Source organism: Dama dama, chromosome 24 (assembly GCF_033118175.1).
Source record: "Dama dama isolate Ldn47 chromosome 24, ASM3311817v1, whole genome shotgun sequence".
Taxonomy (NCBI): domain Eukaryota; kingdom Metazoa; phylum Chordata; class Mammalia; order Artiodactyla; family Cervidae; genus Dama; species Dama dama.
Window position 1 is genome coordinate 57,038,786 of NC_083704.1, and position 19,421 is coordinate 57,058,206.

General features: G+C 42.5%; 1 protein-coding gene across 2 annotated transcripts in view; it reads left to right on the top strand.

Annotated features, from left to right (window-relative positions):
* LRRC2 (leucine rich repeat containing 2) overlaps positions 1-19,421 on the top strand; it is an 81,486-nt gene that overhangs the window by 50,769 nt on the left and 11,296 nt on the right. For both annotated transcript variants that reach the window (XM_061128792.1, XM_061128793.1), the window contains 5 exons: positions 5,171-5,378; positions 10,195-10,351; positions 15,217-15,353; positions 17,015-17,160; positions 18,829-18,984. In XM_061128792.1, coding sequence (XP_060984775.1) covers positions 5,171-5,378; positions 10,195-10,351; positions 15,217-15,353; positions 17,015-17,160; positions 18,829-18,984 — 804 coding nt within the window. The remainder of the gene's footprint in view (positions 1-5,170; positions 5,379-10,194; positions 10,352-15,216; positions 15,354-17,014; positions 17,161-18,828; positions 18,985-19,421) is intronic.

The following is a 19,421-nucleotide window of genomic DNA, read 5'->3' on the forward strand; positions in this document are numbered from 1 at the left end:
GTTGCCCACAATGAACATTCGATTCCTATAACAGTAACACGCATAGCTATAAGGACCCACATACATTGCAGGTGCCGCGCTAGCCATGGAGAGACAGCAATGACACGATAAATGTCTCCATAGTAAATTCTGGGAAGACTGCTTAGCTGCCCTCAGCAGGCTGTCTGATGCTCTCCCCCTGTGTGACCACGTGAGGGCTGCCGTCTGTCCTGCACTCAGCCCTCCCCTATTGAGCTGAACACTAGATAAGATTCATTGCGTCGATGCCGGTTTTACCTAGATTGGAATGATGTGGTTTGACTGCTATTACACACTCATGAAGTAGGAGTAAAAGAGAGTTACTGTGTATGTGAAAACTAAGTTGAGTGCTTTGGAAAAACTACATGTGTGATCACTATGAACCACACAATTGAATTAACACTGTGCAAGATGGATACAAGTACAGTGAGCTAGAAAGGTTGCATATTCAGGTGGCTTTGCACATCTGTAATTTTTACTCCTTGTGAAGAAACTCAACTAGAAGTCTCGGATGATGTGTTATGGGTGTGGTTTATATAAGAAAGGGCAGAGTGGGATTCTAACTGCAGATCCATTCTCAAAGGCAGTCCATGACAGCCATATCAAGTTGGCAAATGGTGACATATGTTGATGCTTCAGGATAAAATCAAAATGTGTAGGATATGAATGTCTCTTTATTCTTGGTTCTCCACTTCTCTGAACTTTTTCGACCAAACAAATACCTATTCTGATCATGCTGGGTAATGAAACTGCTACTTGTAAACATCACTGCCAGGGGCTCTGTTACCTCACTTCGTGGTGTTTCATTTTGTAATACTGTATTTGTCCCAACACTTAAATGTTATAAGTAGAGATAAAATAGATAACATCATTCTCCATGAATGAAACTCAGTCATTTAGAGGGAGAGCTAGAGATGCTATTGTTAGGCTCTAAGTGAGGAATTTTTCATCCAATGAGGCTGTTGCCATCTAGGCTAAGACTGTGGGCTCATTTCCTAAGGAAAGAGTTTTTATTTGCACACTTACTGATTTAATTAATAGAGTCCTAATGACATTATTTTGTATGTTTATATTGTATTTGAAATTCTACCAAAATTGACTCAAGGGGAAGAGTATTCAGTTAAATGAGTGATAGAGTATAAAGACAATGACATTTTATTTATGTTAGTTACTCTCAAGGAAGAGAATGGCATTGTAAAAATAGTTTATATTCTTATTGTGACTTTCCTCTCATTAGGTTTCAAAGGACTAAGACATAAACATTTAAAAAAGAAATCCAAAGAAGATTTAGTATTTAAACATTTTTAAAGTCGCATATCTGATTTCCTTTTTTTCTCTGTTCTATGTTGACTACCAAGATATGTGAAATAGCACATATCACATCAAAAAGTCACATCATCACATGTGACAAAAGTCACATCAATTTGTAATTTGTGATATAGGAAAGATGTATTGGGTAGGACTGAATGGGTATCTTTTCATTGCATTGCCAGAATCTACTTTTAGGTTCAGTCTAAGAAATGAAGAAGGAAAAATTAGAAACATTAGTCTGAAAAGTGCTCAGTGAATAGAAGACCTCACTGTGGCTGTGCTGTTGGCTGTGAAATTTCTGGAGGACTTCTTTTATTAGTTCAACCAGTATCTTGTATCTAGGGTCTGGCCTGAATCCCTGACTGCTATTAGAGCTAGCTGCTGCTGCTGCTGCTGCTAAGTCACTTCAGTTGTGTCTGACTCTGTGTGACCCCATAGACAGAAGCCCACCAGGCTCCACCGTCCCTGGGATTCTCCAGGCAAGAATACTGGAGTGGGTTGCCATTTCCTTCTCCAATGCATGAAAGTGAAAAGTGAAAGTGAAGTCGCTCAGTCGCTCAGTCGACTCCCAGCGACCCCATGGACTGCAGCCTACCAGGCTCCTCCGTCCATGGGATTTTCCAGGCAAGAGTACGGGAGTGGGTTGCCATTGCCTTCTCCATTTAGAGCTAGAGCTACAGGCAAATATTTAAGTTCATTTTTATCAGATGGTATTAAAATATTTAAATTATACTGAAAAACTAATAATGAAAAGCAAATCACCCCAAACCCCTGCTAGTATTTCCCAGAGGAGTCCACTTCTAACTTTTTTTGGCATTTTCTTCTGGTATTAAGTTCCTATCTCTTCATGTGCTGGTATTTTTAAATGTATCTGTTTTATTACTTTGTTTGGTGCAGTGGTAAAGAATCTGCCTGCCAATACAGGAGATGCAGGAGATGTGGGTTTGATCCCTTGGTTGGGAAGATCCTCTGGAGTCAGAAATGGCAACCCACTCCAGTATTCTTGCTTGGAAAACTCCATGGACAGAGGAGTCTGGCAGGCTATAGTCCATGGGGTCACAAAGAGTTGAAGATGACTGAGCATGCACGACATTATTTATAGACTTCATATATAGATCCTGAAGCACCGGCTAGTCGATTACCCAGTGCTATTCTCCAGCTCAGCTCCCTGTGACTAAGACCTTCGTAGTAGTGTGCTAGCCAATGCCATCAGCAAGATAGTTTTCTCAAATGCTCCTGTTATCCTAGATTAATGACAAAGCATGAAACTCCACTGATACATGAAGTGGTTTCTGAAGAGCAAAAAGTCTGACTAAGGGGGAAATATTTGCACATAGTCCTGGGGAACCAGCCCTGCAGAGGTGGGATCGAGAACTCCAAGCCGACATAATAGCAAGTGCAAACACCCTCAGGCAGGGGTTTGCCTGGGTGGTTCAGGGGAGAGCCAGGAGGCTAGAGTGACTGGGCCAGAAAAAATAAGGGAGGGGGCAGAAGTGGATGAGGTCAGACAGGCAAGGGGAGGGCACCGATCTGCAGGGCCTTAGGCCATAGTGAGACAACTGCTTTATTGGGTGAAATGAGAAACCAGTGAGAGGTGTGGGCAGAGGCATGACGTGGTGTGACTGACACTGTCACAGGTCCACTCAAAATGCTGGATGAATGTAGACTGTTGGGAAGCAAGAGTGTTCCCTGCTTAAAGATGCTGGTGACTTGGGACCAGGATGGGAGCAGTTAAGATGGTGAAGAGTGACCAGATTCTGGTAAAAATGACCTTATTTGCTGATGGGCTTGATGTGAGATATGAAAGAAAGCATAGAGTCAAAGATGATCCTGAGGTTTGGGGTCAGAGCACCTGGGAAGTCTTTTTACTAAAATGGAGAAAGAAGCAAGTTTTGAAGGTGGAGATCAGGAGTTTGGGTTGGAACTTGTCAACTTTGGGATGCCTTTTACTTATTCACGTGGAGCTGTTGGGAGGCAAGGAGGCTGGATTCACTGAGCATGCCTTGGCTGGAATGATATAATTGGGCCTTGTCAGCATTTGGATGTATTAAATGCCAAGAGACAAGAATGTCTTCAGACAAAGATGATCTATATCGCTATCAATTTTCTACATGTTGACGTCAATCCCTGCCGAGTTGTAAAATAGCTTAGCCTAGTCAACAACAAAGGTGCATACCCCTGTAGGACTGGATAAAATCCACCAGGGCTCTGGCATTCTAAAAAGATATCTACCAGTCTCTTGCTTTCTTGAGTCTTCCATTTTTTTTTTTTTTTTCTTTCTTACAATTGGCAGTGTTTGGTAGTTAGGGAAAAGCTCTGCCCTCAGAGATGTTCCCATGCCAGACTCTTTGCTCTGTTCCTGCCCCTCCTCACCACTTGGCTCCTGGGCTTGCCTGAGACCCCAGAGCCAACTGTGATTCTAGTGCATTTCTCCTTCAGGTACCACTTGAGAGTTTCCACGCTAGGGCTGAGCCTCTGCTACAGGGTTTTTGTTTGTTTGTTCACTCAGCATTTGTGTTGCCTTGGGTCATGTAGAGATCAGGGCTGCAGTCGCAGCCTGTTTCTGAAACAGCCCCCTTTTTAAGCCCGGGACCCCGCCTGCCACCAAGTCCCTAAGTCGGGCTAAGAAGGGCCCAGATGCCTTCCTGAATGTTTTTTGCACCAAGTTCCTATCCAAGGTGGGCTACTTATTTTGAGACAGTGTCTCTGTGTGATAGATTTGAAGGACAAGCACAACAAAACTTGTTTTGTATCACACAGAAGGTTAACCTATTCAATGCTCCAAGCAGATATCAAATCTCTAAATGGAGAAAGACCAACCGCCGCCCCCCGCCCCCGTGCAGAATACTGTTCTGATGACCATGTGGGCCTCAGAAGGGCAGTGAGATGTAGTCCATCGTCATAGAGTTTATGACCAAGCTGGAGGAAGAACACTATAAAATGATAGGTTAGAGAAGTATTCTGGCCTAGAGAATTCCATGGACTGTATAGTCCTTTGGGTGTAAAGAGTCAGACACGACTGAGGGACTTTCACTTTAGGGAGGTCGCAACGAGAAGGTACTGGGAGTAATGGGGAGGCTGAGGAGTCCTGGGCTAGCTCCAGTGTCTGACTGAAACTGGGGTTTATGAATAACAGGTTGATCTGTAGGAGTGAAGTTTCCCAAGGTGGCTGGTGGTAGACCTTCTAAAGTTATATTTTATAAACTGGGGCTGTCTGTATATTTCTATCCATATGCTCCTGTGTGCGTGCTAAGTCGCTTGAATCCTGTCTGACTCTGTGCGACCCTATGGACTGCAGCCCATCAGGCTCCATGGTATTCTCCAGGCAAGAATACTGGAATGGGTTGCCATGCCCTTCACCAGGGGATCTTCCCAACCCGGGGATAGAACCCTGGTCTCTTAAGGCAGGTTCTTTACCACTAGCGCCACCTGGGTTGATGGCTCCTTTTCAGGATCTTTCGATCAGCAAATTCCTGAATTTTTAAAAGTTGCATTTTAAAAAAATTTGGGTTGGCACCTTATAATATCAAAGGATATTGTAATTAATCGAAGGAACAGGTAATTTTGGTAAAAATTTCAGCCGGTAACTCCTGTATTTTTTTCAGATTTGCTGATAATTCACAACTCTGAAGGTTTAAGATTCCTACCCACTTCCCACCTCCAGATCCCCCACTGCAGAGGAAACAAGGAAGGAGGGCGGGGAGAGGGGGCGGAAGTGGAGGGGAGGGCTAGTCTCCGGCTGTTGGGAGACTGCAGGTGATGAGAAGGACTGCGCATGCGCCCAGGTGGCCTGCCCGGCTTCTCCGGGCAGGTGACCGCGACCTCTGCTACCCCGTTTTAGGATAAAGGAGGAGTGGAACTTCGTGGCCGAGTGCCGGAGGAAAGGTATTCCCCAGGCCGAGTACTGCAAGAACGGCTTCGTAGACACCAGCGTGAGGCTGCTGGAACGGATCGAAAGGCGCTCTCTCGCTGCGCAGAGCGCGCTTTCCAAGGAGAGAGACAAACGGAGCAGTGAGTTTGTGTTTGAACTTTCCGGCGATCACTGGAAGGTGAGTCCACGCGCCCCTGTCCCCGCAACAAGTGGAGGCTGGGTGCCGCGCTGCGGCCGTCTGCTGCTTAGGCTGAGCTCAGGGCATTGACCTTGGTCCAGAGCGCGCTCTTGTCTTTAGAGAGATTTTCTCTGGATGCGGAGGATCCCTTGCCCGCTGTAAGCTGAGGTCCTGCATATTTTCTGCGGCGAAAGACTGTGTAGTCCTGAAAAGAGCAGCGGGATCCCCTTGGGTCTCTCTGTGAGGGACTGGGACCCCAGCGGCTCCCCAGGCTGGCCCAAGTCTTTAAAATGCCTGATTCTGCCAACTCAGTTATTAAAAAATAACTCTTTGCCTTTTTTTTTTAAAAACCCTGAGCATGCAACCTGCCTAACACTCCTCTGACTTCGCTGACTTGTCACAGAGGGCAGGGCTGCAAAGGAATTTTGCAGCCAGATTTTCTCTGAGATTCTGAGGCCAGGGAAGAGATGTCTTCTCTTTCTTTCCTCAAGTGTGTATGGGTCCTTCCTGCTTCCACTCCCCCCAGGTTGCTGCTTGGCTTGGAGAGGCTGCCTGTGGTCTGACAGCTCCTGGTTGAGGCAGCACCTGGTGTGAGTGTGCATGGGGTAGGGGAATGAGCTCAGACTGTCTTCCCTTCAGTGGGACAGGCTTCTCTGGACCCGCCCTCCATCTCCACCATTTTGTGGCCGAAAGGCCTCTGGACCAGGAAACTGAGCATTTGGGGGGTGACCTTTACTGGCCCTGGGACCTGAGGCAGTTTACTCCACTTCGCATCCATTTTTACCTCCTTCTCTGTCAAATGGTGCTGCTACTTGCCTTGATCCCCTCTGAGGGCCGCTGTGAGGGTTAAATGAGCAGATACTCTGTGACACTGACCCATTAGCGACACATCTCTATAAAAATGGGAGAAACTATGGCTGAAACCTCTTCAGTGGCCTTTCTCCTGCATCCCCATCACTGAGATCAGTGCCGCCTTTTCTGGGGCAAGAAGGAGGGCCTGTCTGGATTTCTAATTAGATATCACTGATAAATCATTCTCATGTACCATCATCAGACCTGATCCCAGCCCCTCCGGGGAATCTGCTGAGCCCTCTCGGCTCACAGCACCTTTGGAAAACCACTTTACAGAGCATTTAGTGAGTGCCTGGTGTGGTAAGGGGATAGGTTATGAGCCAGGTGGTTCGGGAGACTCAGGGTGAACCCTGTGGACAGTGTCTTCATTACTTATGGTCTTTCCGTCCCCTCCGCTCTGCTCCCTGAGCTGGTACCCTATCCTCACTGTACTCACCCCGGGAGAGACTCTGGGGCCTCCAGCCTTCATCAGTATGAATTTCAGTTGCTGTTTTCCCTCCCCAGAGAGATTTGTGCTTCAGTCTTGCCTCTATAGAAGGAGTGAAAAGCTCCATTAAGGGATTTTCGCCATGAGTATTAGCGTGCTCCTGGCAGCGAGGGAGTTCTGGCCTCTAGCATCACTCCAGGCAGCAGGCCTGGTCCCTGCAGGAGGCCAGCATGGGATGGACAGGGCAGAGGAGCTTCTGGGGCTTTGGGAACTGGGTGGGGAGAGCTTGTCTGGAGTCCCTGAGAGCTGGCTGTGGGGCCGCGATCTGTGGCTTTGGGTGCCTGTTTGGAGTTGGAGCTAGCGGGGCTAGTCATTCCTTGTGAGCTGGAGGCACCCAGGCCCTGGGCTCTGTTCTCTCAGGGAGATTTCCCCAATTTTATTGAACAACTTTTTAATAGAAAATTTCACTTCTACTATCAAGTTTTTTAAGAAAACTTTTTGTTTTGTATTGAAGTGCAGGCAATTGACCAAGTTATGATAGTTTCAGGTGAACGGCGAAGGGACCCAGCCATGTACATACTTGTCTCCATTCACCCCCCACCCTCCCCTCCCCTCCGGGCTGCCATATAACATTGAGCAGAGTGCCCTGTACGATACCTGTGCTGTTCTCTGTACTATCAAGTTTTTAATGTCCAAGAGCTATTTGTTTTGTAAATGAACAAATCCTGTGATGTGGCTTTATTTTTCTACTTTTATACGTAACTGTTTAAGTTGGCCTTTAAAAGTTTTGTCCTCTTCATGTCATGGGGACTTTTCTTATTTATCTTGGGATTGATAGCTTTTTTGGAGGCAGTTTCCATCTTTCAGGGTCTCCTCTTTTAGGGTGTTTTGTTTGGTCTGGCATTTGGGACTGTCTGGGAGCTCTGGAGACACGGGGTGTTGGGAGCACTGAGAAACTAATTGGAAGGTCCAAGTCTGTGTCAAGTGGGGGCTTTGTTTTTTGAGGGAGCCCCCATATCACCCGTGTGCTCCCCTCCACCGCCGCCCCAGGAGTGCATATTTATGGTTTGTCTGCAGCTGGTGAGAGCCCACAGAGAGAATACTCTCTCCGGGCAGGGACAGCCTGTGCCCTGGAGAGAGGAGGGCTGGGGGCGGAGTCTTGGCATCCATCACTCATCCTGTGGTTGCTGCCTCCCGGTCCCCAGTCCAGGGACTCTGGTTAACCCTCCAGTGGATAAGCCTCAGTCTTCTACAGGGACAGTAGCTCTGTGACGTGGATAGGGGCAGAGATCTGGTCCTAGACTTTGAACCTGACCTCCTTCTTTCAGCCCTGCCTTCCTCCCTCACCTCCGCACTCCCTGGCTTTTCCACTTTCTAAGCTTTGAGGGCATCTGGGGAGTTCAGATTGTGTCTTATCGTTCCTGCTGCTGCTGGCCTAAGACTGAGCAGGTCAGAGGGTGCTGGGTTACCATCTTCCAGCTTTCTAGCTACCAAGACTGTGTTGCTACTGCCTTTCTTCTCTTTTTGCCCTCTTGTAATGTTTATGCCTTCAAAAAGGAATTCTTTTACTGTCTTTTTTCATAGAGAGGAGCAAAAGTATATGTGTGTGTTCAACCTGCCATCTTCACCCTGTTCCTTTTTTTTTATTTAATGTGCTATCTTAAGATTTCCCCCATGTTATTAAAAATGGTTGTGGATATAATTTTAGAAGGCATTGTAACTTTTGCAAGCATGCCATTATTAGGAGAGCAATGTGAGAAAAGTTATTTATGAGGCACTTGACCATTGAAACTTCAAGAAAGAGAGTGTTGTTATGACCTGGGGTCAGCTTCCTGACGCCCCAGCTCCTATCTTGTCTGAGCTGCAGAAGGAAACCGTCTGGTCTGGTGTGAGTGGCCTTCGGATCAGGATGAGGAGGTGCTGAGATGGGTTTGCCAGACCTGTGTGCTGGGGTCAGTCACACAGGGCCCTATGCTGGGAAGGGCCCTGGGCTTGATTTAATGCTCTGCCATCTCCATCTTGAAATTCTTAATAATTTTTAGAAGGGGCTTGCATTTTCATTTTGTCCTAGTTCCTGAAACTACGTAGCTGGAACGTACCCTAAGTAACCCATTTAAATGTCTTTGGACTTCAATGTTCCTCGTTTATTTATTGTTAATAATTAATTAATTTTTTGGCTGTGCTGAGTCTTCATTGCTTCTTGGGCTTTTTTCTAGTTGCGGTGAGCAGGGGCTACTCTCTAGTCGCGGTGCATGGGCTTCTCATTGCAGTGGCTTCTCTTGTTGCAGAGTGCGGGCTCTCGGGAGCACAGGCTTCAGTAGTTATGGCTCCCAGGCCCTAGAGCACAGGCTCAATAGTCGTTGTGCATGGGCTTAGTTGCTGCTCGTCATGTGGGATCTTCCTGGATCAGGGATCGAACCCCTTGTCTCTTGTATTGGCAGATTCTTTATCACTGAGCTACCAGGGAAGCCCTCAGTTTTCTTCTTTCAAATGGGCCTCAGTCATGCCCACTTTGCCTATTTTACAGCACTGTTACTGTGAAAACATATTAAAGATGAAAGGACTTCTGTAAGTTACAAGCTTAATCCACAAATCCAACAGCAGTGATCCTAAAGCCCATTCCAAGTACAGGTACCAAGCAAAGGGTCCCTGTGGGCGTTCTGATTGCTGCCTCCACCCCGCCCCGCCTCTCCCCGGAACATTCCTGCCCCACTCTGCTGATGGTGCGCTGTGGTCAGCTCTGTGAGGTCAGGGGACATGCATGTCCCTCAATGCACAGCACACCTTGTTGAAGTGGGGGCTCGTAAGCCCATGAATTGAAATTCAACTGGCCAAATAGCCCCTCTAAGGTCTAAGGCATTTCTCAATACCTAACGATTTTATCCCAGAACACTTGAGGCAGGGAAGATCCTGGATACAGCTGAGTTGCTCTCTGTCACTTCAGAAGTGAGGGCCAGAAAAGGAGTGCCCTTGAGATGCGGCTCAGCATCCAGGTCTCCCCACTGACCGCCTCGGCTCTTATCCTATTAAAGACTCATAAAAAAATTTAGAAATTTGGCACAGCAAATATTAAGTCTTTATCAGATATTTTAAAGAGCAACTATTAGTAGTACAGAGGAAGGGACATGGAACACACATTTAAAAATCTAACTCGTGGCCAGATTTTATTTTTAGACAGTGTGAAATCCGTATGTTGTAAATAAATAATATGTATGTGGCTTGGGGTGGGAGCCTGGTTATCAGTGTCCACTCGGCATTTGATTTTAATAATATGAATTCATGGCCCTTTTGAAATTGGGCTCATCTGCTGCTGTGGAGTTACTGACAGCCACAGCATCTTGCTTTCTCTTTGGAATGGCTGCAGAGCTGGCGTGCGTGCGTGCTTGCTAAGTCAGTTTAGGCTAATGCTCTCACCCAGGCTCTCTCTCCTCTGGGTTTTGGAACAAGTGCATGTTTTCCTTGGCTTCGTGCATTCTGCCTCTGAACTCCTACGCAGGGAGGAGCTAGTTCTGACCAATGGGTTCCCTTCTATTCTAGGAGTTCCCAGATTCTTTGAAGGAGCAGACGCATCTGAAAGAATGGCACATCAGCAATACTCTGATTCAAATCATTCCTAAGTATATAGAACTGTTTCAAGCCATGAGGATTCTGGATCTGCCAAAAAACCAGATCTCCCGTCTTCCAGCTGAAATCGGTATGTTCCTTAGCTGGAACCTTCAGGCCCCTTGTCTGGGAAGCAGGTGACACGGAGAACTCTTCCTTCTCCTGCTGCCCCAAGACGTCTCTGGGCAGGGCTGTTTCATGTGTCTCCAGAGCTGCTGGTTCAGTGTCCCCTCTAAGCGGTGATGCCAGGCTCTCCCTGCATAATTCAGCAGTGCTGACATCTGCCACTTCCTTAGAAATGGCAAGTCTCATGAGTGAGCAGCGCTGTGTTTAGAAAATTTTTGTTTTTTTTCTTTTAGCTTTAGAAATACAAACATGCAATAATGTATTTATTATAAATATAATATATAATATATTGTTGCCACATATTAGTCCATTAATGAGTTTAGTTTAGCTTATGGTATTATTTTGGTCCAGATTCTTTATTTTCAATCATTCCGTTGTTCACTCGCTTCACCGTAAGTGAAGTCCATGATAATGATCGTCACTGCTTCTCTTTCTCTCATGTGTGAAGCACATGGCCGTTCTGGGCACATAGTTGTTATGATTCTTCTAAGACACTCATGTCTTTCTGGAGACATATCATCCCCATAAACCTCTGTCACGAGCAGGGCAAAATAATGAAACATTCTAGAAAGACATAAAATGTAAAGTCAACTCTCTCAGCAAGGAGTGTTTCCTGGGTATCAAAATTATACACATGTCCAATGTTCTTCTAGAGCTCTACACTGTAGCCATATTTATTAATATATATTAAAGTATATGCCTGTTAAATATATTTATATGTATGCTTATGTTAACGTATATGCACACTAAACATACTTCCATAGAAGAGCTTACACCATGTTCTCCAGCCTAAGCCTTGTTTTCCCTTATCATACCATGAAGATGGGGATGGACTCTAGGGTCAGGCTGATTGGGTCTTTCACTTACTGGAAGGTCACCTTAGGCAGGTCACTCACTGGTTTTCAGTTTCTCTATCTGTAAAATGGTGATAATAATAATATCTACTTCACAAGGTTGTTGTAAGGATTAAATAATTAATACAAAGAAAGCATTTAGAACAGATAAGCCCTCCACATTTGCTAGCCACCACCACTATCATCAGGCTTCCCTGGTGGCTCAGCTGGTAAAGAATCCACCTGCAATGCAGGAGACCTAGGTTGGATCCCTGGATTGGGAAGATCCCCTGGAGAAGGGAACGGCTACCCACTCCAGTATTCTGGCCTGGAGAATTCCGTGAACTGTATAGTCCAAGGGGTCACAAAGAGTCAGACACAACTGAGTGACTTTCACTTCACCACTCTCATCATCATCATCATTGTTATCGTTACATAAATGTTTCTTTTTCAATATCAGCATATCCTGTCCTTCCTCATTCTCCCTAATGGCTGAGTGATGATTATGATATGCTTTATTTAACTTGTTCTTTAAATATTTTACATTTAAACTAAGTAATTGGATACTTGATCTAAGATTCTAAAGATACAATTCTAATCTGAGTAACTTGGGCAAATACTTTCATTTTTTTGCATCTTAGTATCCTCCTTTATAGGATAAGGGGTCAGACTAGGTGATTTTTTAAATAATATTTGCCACCTTTACAATTCCCTAGTTGAGTGTTTCTGCATGTCAAAGATACTGTGGGAGGGGAGGGGAAAGAAATCTCAGAAACTTCACACATTCTATACTGGATATAAGTCATACATAAGTATCATATCCAACTTGTAACTTCAAGTCTATTTCAAGTCAATTGAATATAATTCAGCCAAATATACCTGTGACTTTGGCAGAGTCACAAAAGTTCTCCTCACGTGGCTGAGAAATAGATCATATCCCTAGTTTGAAGATTCTTGTGATGGATGAGTATAAAATTTTTATCATTATGTAGGGCATTCATAAGAAAAGTAAGGGTCAAATAATAAAAAGAGAGTCTTGGAATCATTTAGGTGATGTAACTAGCCCTTGTTTTATTCTAGGGAGTTATTTTCTGTTGCTTGCTTGCTTCTTAGATGCTAGTTGAGTTATTAACTTGGAGTGTTTGGAATACATCTTCTTTTAAAACACAACTATTGTGGACATTTAGGATAAATCATTCCAAATGTGCTGAAAAGAACTAAACATATACTAATTCAAGACATAATTCAAGACATGGTCTTTTCCTGGTGGAGTAGGTATAACTCCTTACGCACTAGAGATAAATTAAAAAAAAAAAAGAAAATCAACAGAATGTGATAGACCAGAAAGAGGACTGAAGAGTTGTGTTTTTTTTTTTTTTTAGCTCTTTTATGTTGAACGGCTGTCTTTTGTAAAGGAGTTGGAACTGGATCTCTTACAGAGCTGTCTTAGAGAACAACTGAGCATTGGCTGAGGAGAGGGGGTGAGGGGAAGTGGTCACCAAATGGGGTATCCTGTTTCTCATTATCAGGACAATTATTTCTGACATTTGACATCAAGGAATTAAGCATGACAGTTAGTGGTCCTCTTAACTCTGAGGAATTATCATTAAATGGGTTTAAAATAGCTAATTATTGAAGTAGTATAAAACTGTTTACTCAACTAATTTAAAGTATGTAAATTCCTTAAGGCTTTCTTTGGGCTCTAGAAGCTAAAAGCCTCTGGACAACAAATTATACCCCAATTGGATTATATTCTGCTCACTGGCAATTAGGTCTGAGGGCCCTGGGAGAATGGGCTATATAAGTAGGGAGGTTTCATTTCAGTTGGAAAAGATCCTAGAACATTGCAGGAAAGGATAGACTCATTAGCTCTTTAGAAATATAATATGCTGGAGCTATGATGCCAGTCTTAGTCCATTCAGACTGCTATAAAAAAAAACAGGCTGGATGGTTTATAAACAAAATAATTTTTTTTGCTCACAGTTCTGGAGTCCGAGATCAGAGTGCCAGCATGGTGGACAGAGGGACTTTTTCTGGGTTGCACATTTCTTACTGAATCCTCATGTGGTCGAAGGGGCCAGGGAGCTCTGTGGGATCTTTTCTACAAGACCATGGATCCCTCATGGAGCTCCACCCTCATGATCTTACCCAAACATAATTAGCTCCCAAAGACCCCACCTACTAATAATAACATCACCTTTGGGCATTAGGATTTCAACATATGAATTTTCACACCATAGCAGTGCCTTAAAAGTTTTATTTTGGTTTTTATGACTTGGGACCCTTGTCACACTGAAAAGCTGTTTTTTCCTGGAACCTCAAGCTCATGGTGCTTGACGATAATGCTGTTCACTACCTCTGATGGGGACTACTGAGTTCATCTCAGATGAATAATGCCAAGTTCTTACCAGGATGTTGAGAAAGGAAAAATAGTGTTTGTATAATGAGATCAGGCATCATGAAAAAAAGTGGCAAGGAGAACAACAATGTGAATACAAGCATATGCAATTTCTTTATGTCTGTAAATTATTAAAATGTTATATCTGAGGTAGACTTTCCAAAGCTACTACTTTTTCTTTGCGCTAGCTAGAAGGAACTTGTATACAGCTTTCTCTCCAGTTACCTCATCTTCTCTTTGCATCCTCTTGTGATAAATGCATGTATGGTTGGTATAAATGTGTCCTTAATGTACTGGAGCAAAGGCCTCCACCAACCAGATCAGGTAACTCTTTAATAGATAAATTTACTCTCCTGAATCTGGAGACTAGACAGATTAGAACATTCACACAATCTGTGCCAATCTTAACTTTACTTATTTGAACTAAAGAAGGTTTGTGCAGTGTGACCCTGTCTTACAGAAGCTGGGTCTATGGAGAGCATTAGTCTGATCACACACTCCCCAGCCCTCCCCATAAAAGAAATAGTCTTTTGTTATTTTATATTAGCCCCCGAATCTATCCTGCTACTTTGACACCAACACCTGACTGTAAGGTTACAGTTGCAGCGTATGCTAGGTGGGTAAGTTAGAGGGGCCACTGATTTTCACAACATCATCATCATCTTCTAACAGTGAGACCACAAAAACTGACTCAGAAGTGGCCCTACCTGCAATATACTGTCTTTCTTTGTTTCCCTTTCTCATTTATAAAATGGCAAGAAATTTTATATTTTGAGTGCCTGCTCTGCAAAAGTAAAAAATACTTTTGGTTTTCTAACTTTTAAAATTAGATTAAGAATGTTAAAAGTAATGCTTTAGATCATGCGTGACATGATTTTTGGAATATTAAATATATTTACTCTTGTACTGGTTTCTGATTTGAAATTGGTCATATGTTTAGTCAGTCAAGACAGAAGTGGAATGCGGTGTTTCTCCATCAATCTGTTATTGCCTGATATTCTTAGTGTGTTCGCTTCCTGCCTGTGAAGGAGATTTAGGCTTTTTAAAAGGACACATATTCTTTAAGAAGCACAATAAGTCATAATTAATAAATGCAAATATGAAGCAAAAGATAAATGAATTCCATGCAGTCTATGAACAGTCTCCTTGTTGAAGTCATTTATCATGTACATTGAGCTTTGTGTGTATTTCAGTACTTAGCTTGCCTCCCATCAGAGTTTGCCCCTATGAACTGGACCACATCAAAGCCATTACCTGTTGCTTCATTCATCATATAATTTCAGAGAGGGTTGCACTCTGTGGGTTTTGGGCCCTGACTCAGTCTATGTGGAGGCAAAACCCCTCACATCCCCCTTGCCTATAGTTTTACAAAGGATTAAACAGATAAAAAATAAGCAAAAAATGCTCTGATCTATGACCAAAATGCTCAGGATAAAAGATGAGCAGACATTTAATCAGAGTGCTTAGAAAACAAACGCAAAATTATGTTTTATGCCTTCACCACCATCATTTATACAAATGTTTTACATCTTCGTTTTGTTTTTTGTCCTTAAAAGACCTTAATGAACCTGCACCATGTCTGTTGATTTTTTCTAACAGGTTGTTTGAAGAACCTCAAGGAACTCAACGTGAGTTTCAACCGTCTGAAGAGCATTCCTCCAGAACTGGGAGACTGTGAAAATCTAGAGAAACTGGATTGTTCTGGAAATCTAGAATTAACCGAGCTCCCTTTTGAAGTAAGAAAGATACATTTTTGCATGGTGATTTACTTTTACTTGGTTTATGACATGGAATGGTCTATAATATGGGGAAGAAATTTTAGAAGATGAAATCCATCTTTACTTAAGTCACATTTTCATGACATTTTAATCATCCTAAACCTGCTAATATAAAGTCTTTAGAAACATGCTTTAAAAAAAAGAAAAAAAAAAAAAAGAAACGTGCTTACACTTGGCTAGAACCCAAACTTAATTTCAGAGCTGCTATCAAAAGGAAACTAGGCAAAATAAATCCTATTTTCATGCAAGGTATTTTTATCTAATATCTACTTAATATATCCATAATGCAGATCCCAACTTGTTTACCCATAATGGAGAAAAAAAATTGGTAGCAATTGGAAATAAATAAAGTGGATAAAATTTTTAAAAATTTAAATGCAGATAAGTAAAGCAGTCCAGAGATATGATTCGAGAAGTCCATTAATTAAAAAATATCCATTTGTTTCTTTTTTGTCTGTATTCATTGGGGAAATGATTTTAAATTATTTTCTAATAGAACAGATGAAAGTCAACAGTTTTCGTTGTTAAATAAAACTCAACAGGCTTCTTGTGCTTGAAGAGCGATAAGGATCTCACAAATCCTGCTGCTAATGAATAGACTAAAAATAGTGTCGCTGGTGAGGCTCTGACAAGGCCCTGGCCACTGAGTCTGTCTAGTCCTGGAAGGCGTATTCTTCTTCTTTCCTGGAAACTTCTGGGTGACAGGGAGTGGCCGCTTCCACTCTTAGCACCTGTGTGACCCGGGAAATGCCGAGGGATGGTCCTGGTGAGGGGGCACAACCAGGGCTCAAGGTTCTCCCACAAGCTTCTCGTTCCCCAGTCCTCCCATCTTTACAGAGAGGCCCAGTCCTCTCCCAGATGTGCAGGCTGGCGGCACAGCCAACTCACCTTTGGCCTCTCTTGCTCCCGTGCCCCATGTCCGCTCCATAAGTAAGTCCTGTTGGGCATGCCCTTCGGAATAACAGTGGAGATTTCTGATCGTTTGCCATGCCTCTTTACCAGTTCAAGTGTGAGTCTCCTGAAGATTGGCCAAAACCCATTAAGACAGGCTTCACTAGGTCACACTACTCTTTGAGGCTTACGCTTTTTGTCTTCTCTGGCTTTGCACATGCTGTTCCCCACCCGGACTTTCCTCCACAACCTTTCCACCTGTCAAGGAACCTCAGGACCCAGTTCAAACACTCCATTCTCTGTGACCTCTTTCCTGACCCCTGACTCTCACCTCACTCCTTTCTCTGTGTTACTGAATGTTGCAAATTGGAAACTTCCTCACACTAGTTCTTACTACATAAATTTGCCTTGCTCATTTATGAAAGTATAAACCCCTCAAGGGCAGCCACTGTGAGCTATTCAGTCTTATCACCCCCAGAAAGTAGCACAGTGAAGAACACACAATAGGTGTTCAGAATACATACTATATTCATCTGTTTTGCATATGTTGATATAAATGCCTTTGGGAAGAGACGTCAATCTAAAAATTATTAGTTGAATTTAATTCCCACTGTTAAAAAGTAATTAGACACAACATTGTAATAAATCAATGATTACCCCAATAAAAGTTTTAAAAAATAAATGAAAAATTTAAAAAGTAATTAGAATATTTTGTTATTCCTTCCTAGTTAAGTAATTTGAAGCAAGTTTCATTCGTAGATATCTCAGCAAACAAGTTTGCCAGTGTCCCGATCTGTGTCCTGCGGATGTCTAATTTGCAGTGGTTGGATATCAGCAACAATAACTTGAATGACCTGCCACAAGACATAGACAGGTAGCTACTTGCATTCTGAAGGCGCGGTACATGAGCTAGTCACTAACATTTTAAACATGCCTGACACATGAACGTTTTAGAAGATCAACTGATTTTCCAGGGTTTCTTGTTTCTGAGAAATTAGTTTGGTTCTTTATAGAATAAGACAGTTGTCAGTCTACGTCATACATATACACATACAGTTGACCCTTGAACAACGAGGGACTTAAATCTGCATATAATTTCTTGTTGGTCTTTGTACCAGGGGTTCCTCTTCATCAGCAGATTCAACCAACCACAGACCCATGCAATATTGTAATATTTACTGTTGAAAAATATCTGCATATGAGTGGGGACTCATACAGTTCAGACCTATGTTGTTCAAGGGTCAACTGTATATATATATATAATTAATTAATTAATTAATTATATAATTAATTAAAATTAAAAATAATATATTATATTAAACACAATATATATATACACATATATATGTGTATATGTGTGTATATATATACACACAATTTGAACACATCTTTGTTTTACTTTAGTCCTCAGTAGAATGGAATTTTAGCTTTCCCTCACTCCCCAGGAGTAGAAGAGTAAATTATGTGTGGAATAGAAACATATCATTCTATATAGGCTATCAGGATAATTTTTACTAGTTTCATTGATTGCTTTATTATACATAATGTTTCAAACAAAATTGATATGCTTAGTAAGGTTTTCAAATTCTCTCCTTGTAGCTATTTCATTTTTTAAAAAGTATTACACAGAGTCATGTATGATAGATTCATTCATTCATTCAATCAGCCAATGTTACTAGGCTTCTGTATGGCAGGCCCAGAGAGTGGACTGAGTTCAAAGTGTGAATGAAACAAACTTTCTGGACTCTTGGAATCCATAGTGTTCATCATAAAGTAGCATAGTAAGCTGTTGGGACACAGGAACTGAAAATGGCTTGGTCCTGAATGCCATCTCGTATGACCTTTCTCTACTCCTGGGACATGTGATATATATGGATGCTTTCCTGGTTTATGAGACTAAGTGGGAATTCTTTTAGTTTGAAACACAAGGGGAACTTTGTGAAATATTTTGTGGGATCAGTCAAAATTTTGCAGATGAGTGAAAGAAAAAGCTAGAGAGGCAGGCAGTGAGCTAGAAGAAAATGAAAAACTGAGTAAAACATATTTGGACCATATTTTGCTCATTTCCTTTTCACTCTGCAGGTTTATTTATATTTTAAAGTTAAAGTATGATGAGAGAATAGTAACTGTGTTCTCACAAAAGGAAATATGTTACCAAAATTTGTTTATTCTCACTGCAGCCCTAATATGATTTCTTTCCCATATCTACCTGTGGGAACAGAGTAGATACTAGATAGAATGGCAGATACACTGATTTTATAAGTTTCATCATGGCCTACTATATATTGTGTAATTTGCTTATCCTGCTGCTATATCTGTATCTTCCATTGCCAACTAAGTCAGTAAAAACTTAAAAAACAAAAAACCCAAATCATGTCACCTGATAAGACTTTATTTAAATCGTATAGCCAGCTTATTCTTATAAGGATCATATATAAAAAATAAACTAAGTTGGGATTTCCTACTAGAATTTATCTGTAATTCACTTTTCTTAGCTGTGAGGCTAAGTCCTTGAGTTTTAATCCCTTTCACATCTTCTTAGGCTAGAAGGACTGCAGACCTTTCTCCTATACAAGAACAAGCTCACCTATCTTCCTTATGCCTTGCTTAACCTAAAGAAGCTCACCTTGTTAGTCGTCAGTGGGGACCACTTGGTGGAGCTCCCAACAGCCCTCTGTGACTCCTCCACACCTTTAAAGTAAGTAGACGGCCTAGTAGAGACCCATTCAGACCCAAGGTAAGAGCGAGGAGCCCCTGGAGCCTGGGCCTCCGTCTCAGGAACCATGTTCGATGGTTCTCCTACTCTGAGAACAAGAAATTCTGGTGCTTTCATATGGAATTTTGAAGTCTTTGGCCAATGGCATGGGGAGGTATAGCTCAGAGAATTTCTGGATAAATGCTACCTACTGGCTGAAGGCACAGAGAGATATGTGCCCAGGGCACAAATACCACACATACACACAGAGATAAATACATATAAAATCATAAGTAACATATAAAAAGAAATCTGGATTAAGCCACAAATTAAATATAGGAAGGAGGCTATAAAATGAATGAGAATTGCCAGGTTAATGATGATAACGAAGATAGATACATAATGATGTATTTAACACCTGTCCATCTTGAGACCCCATT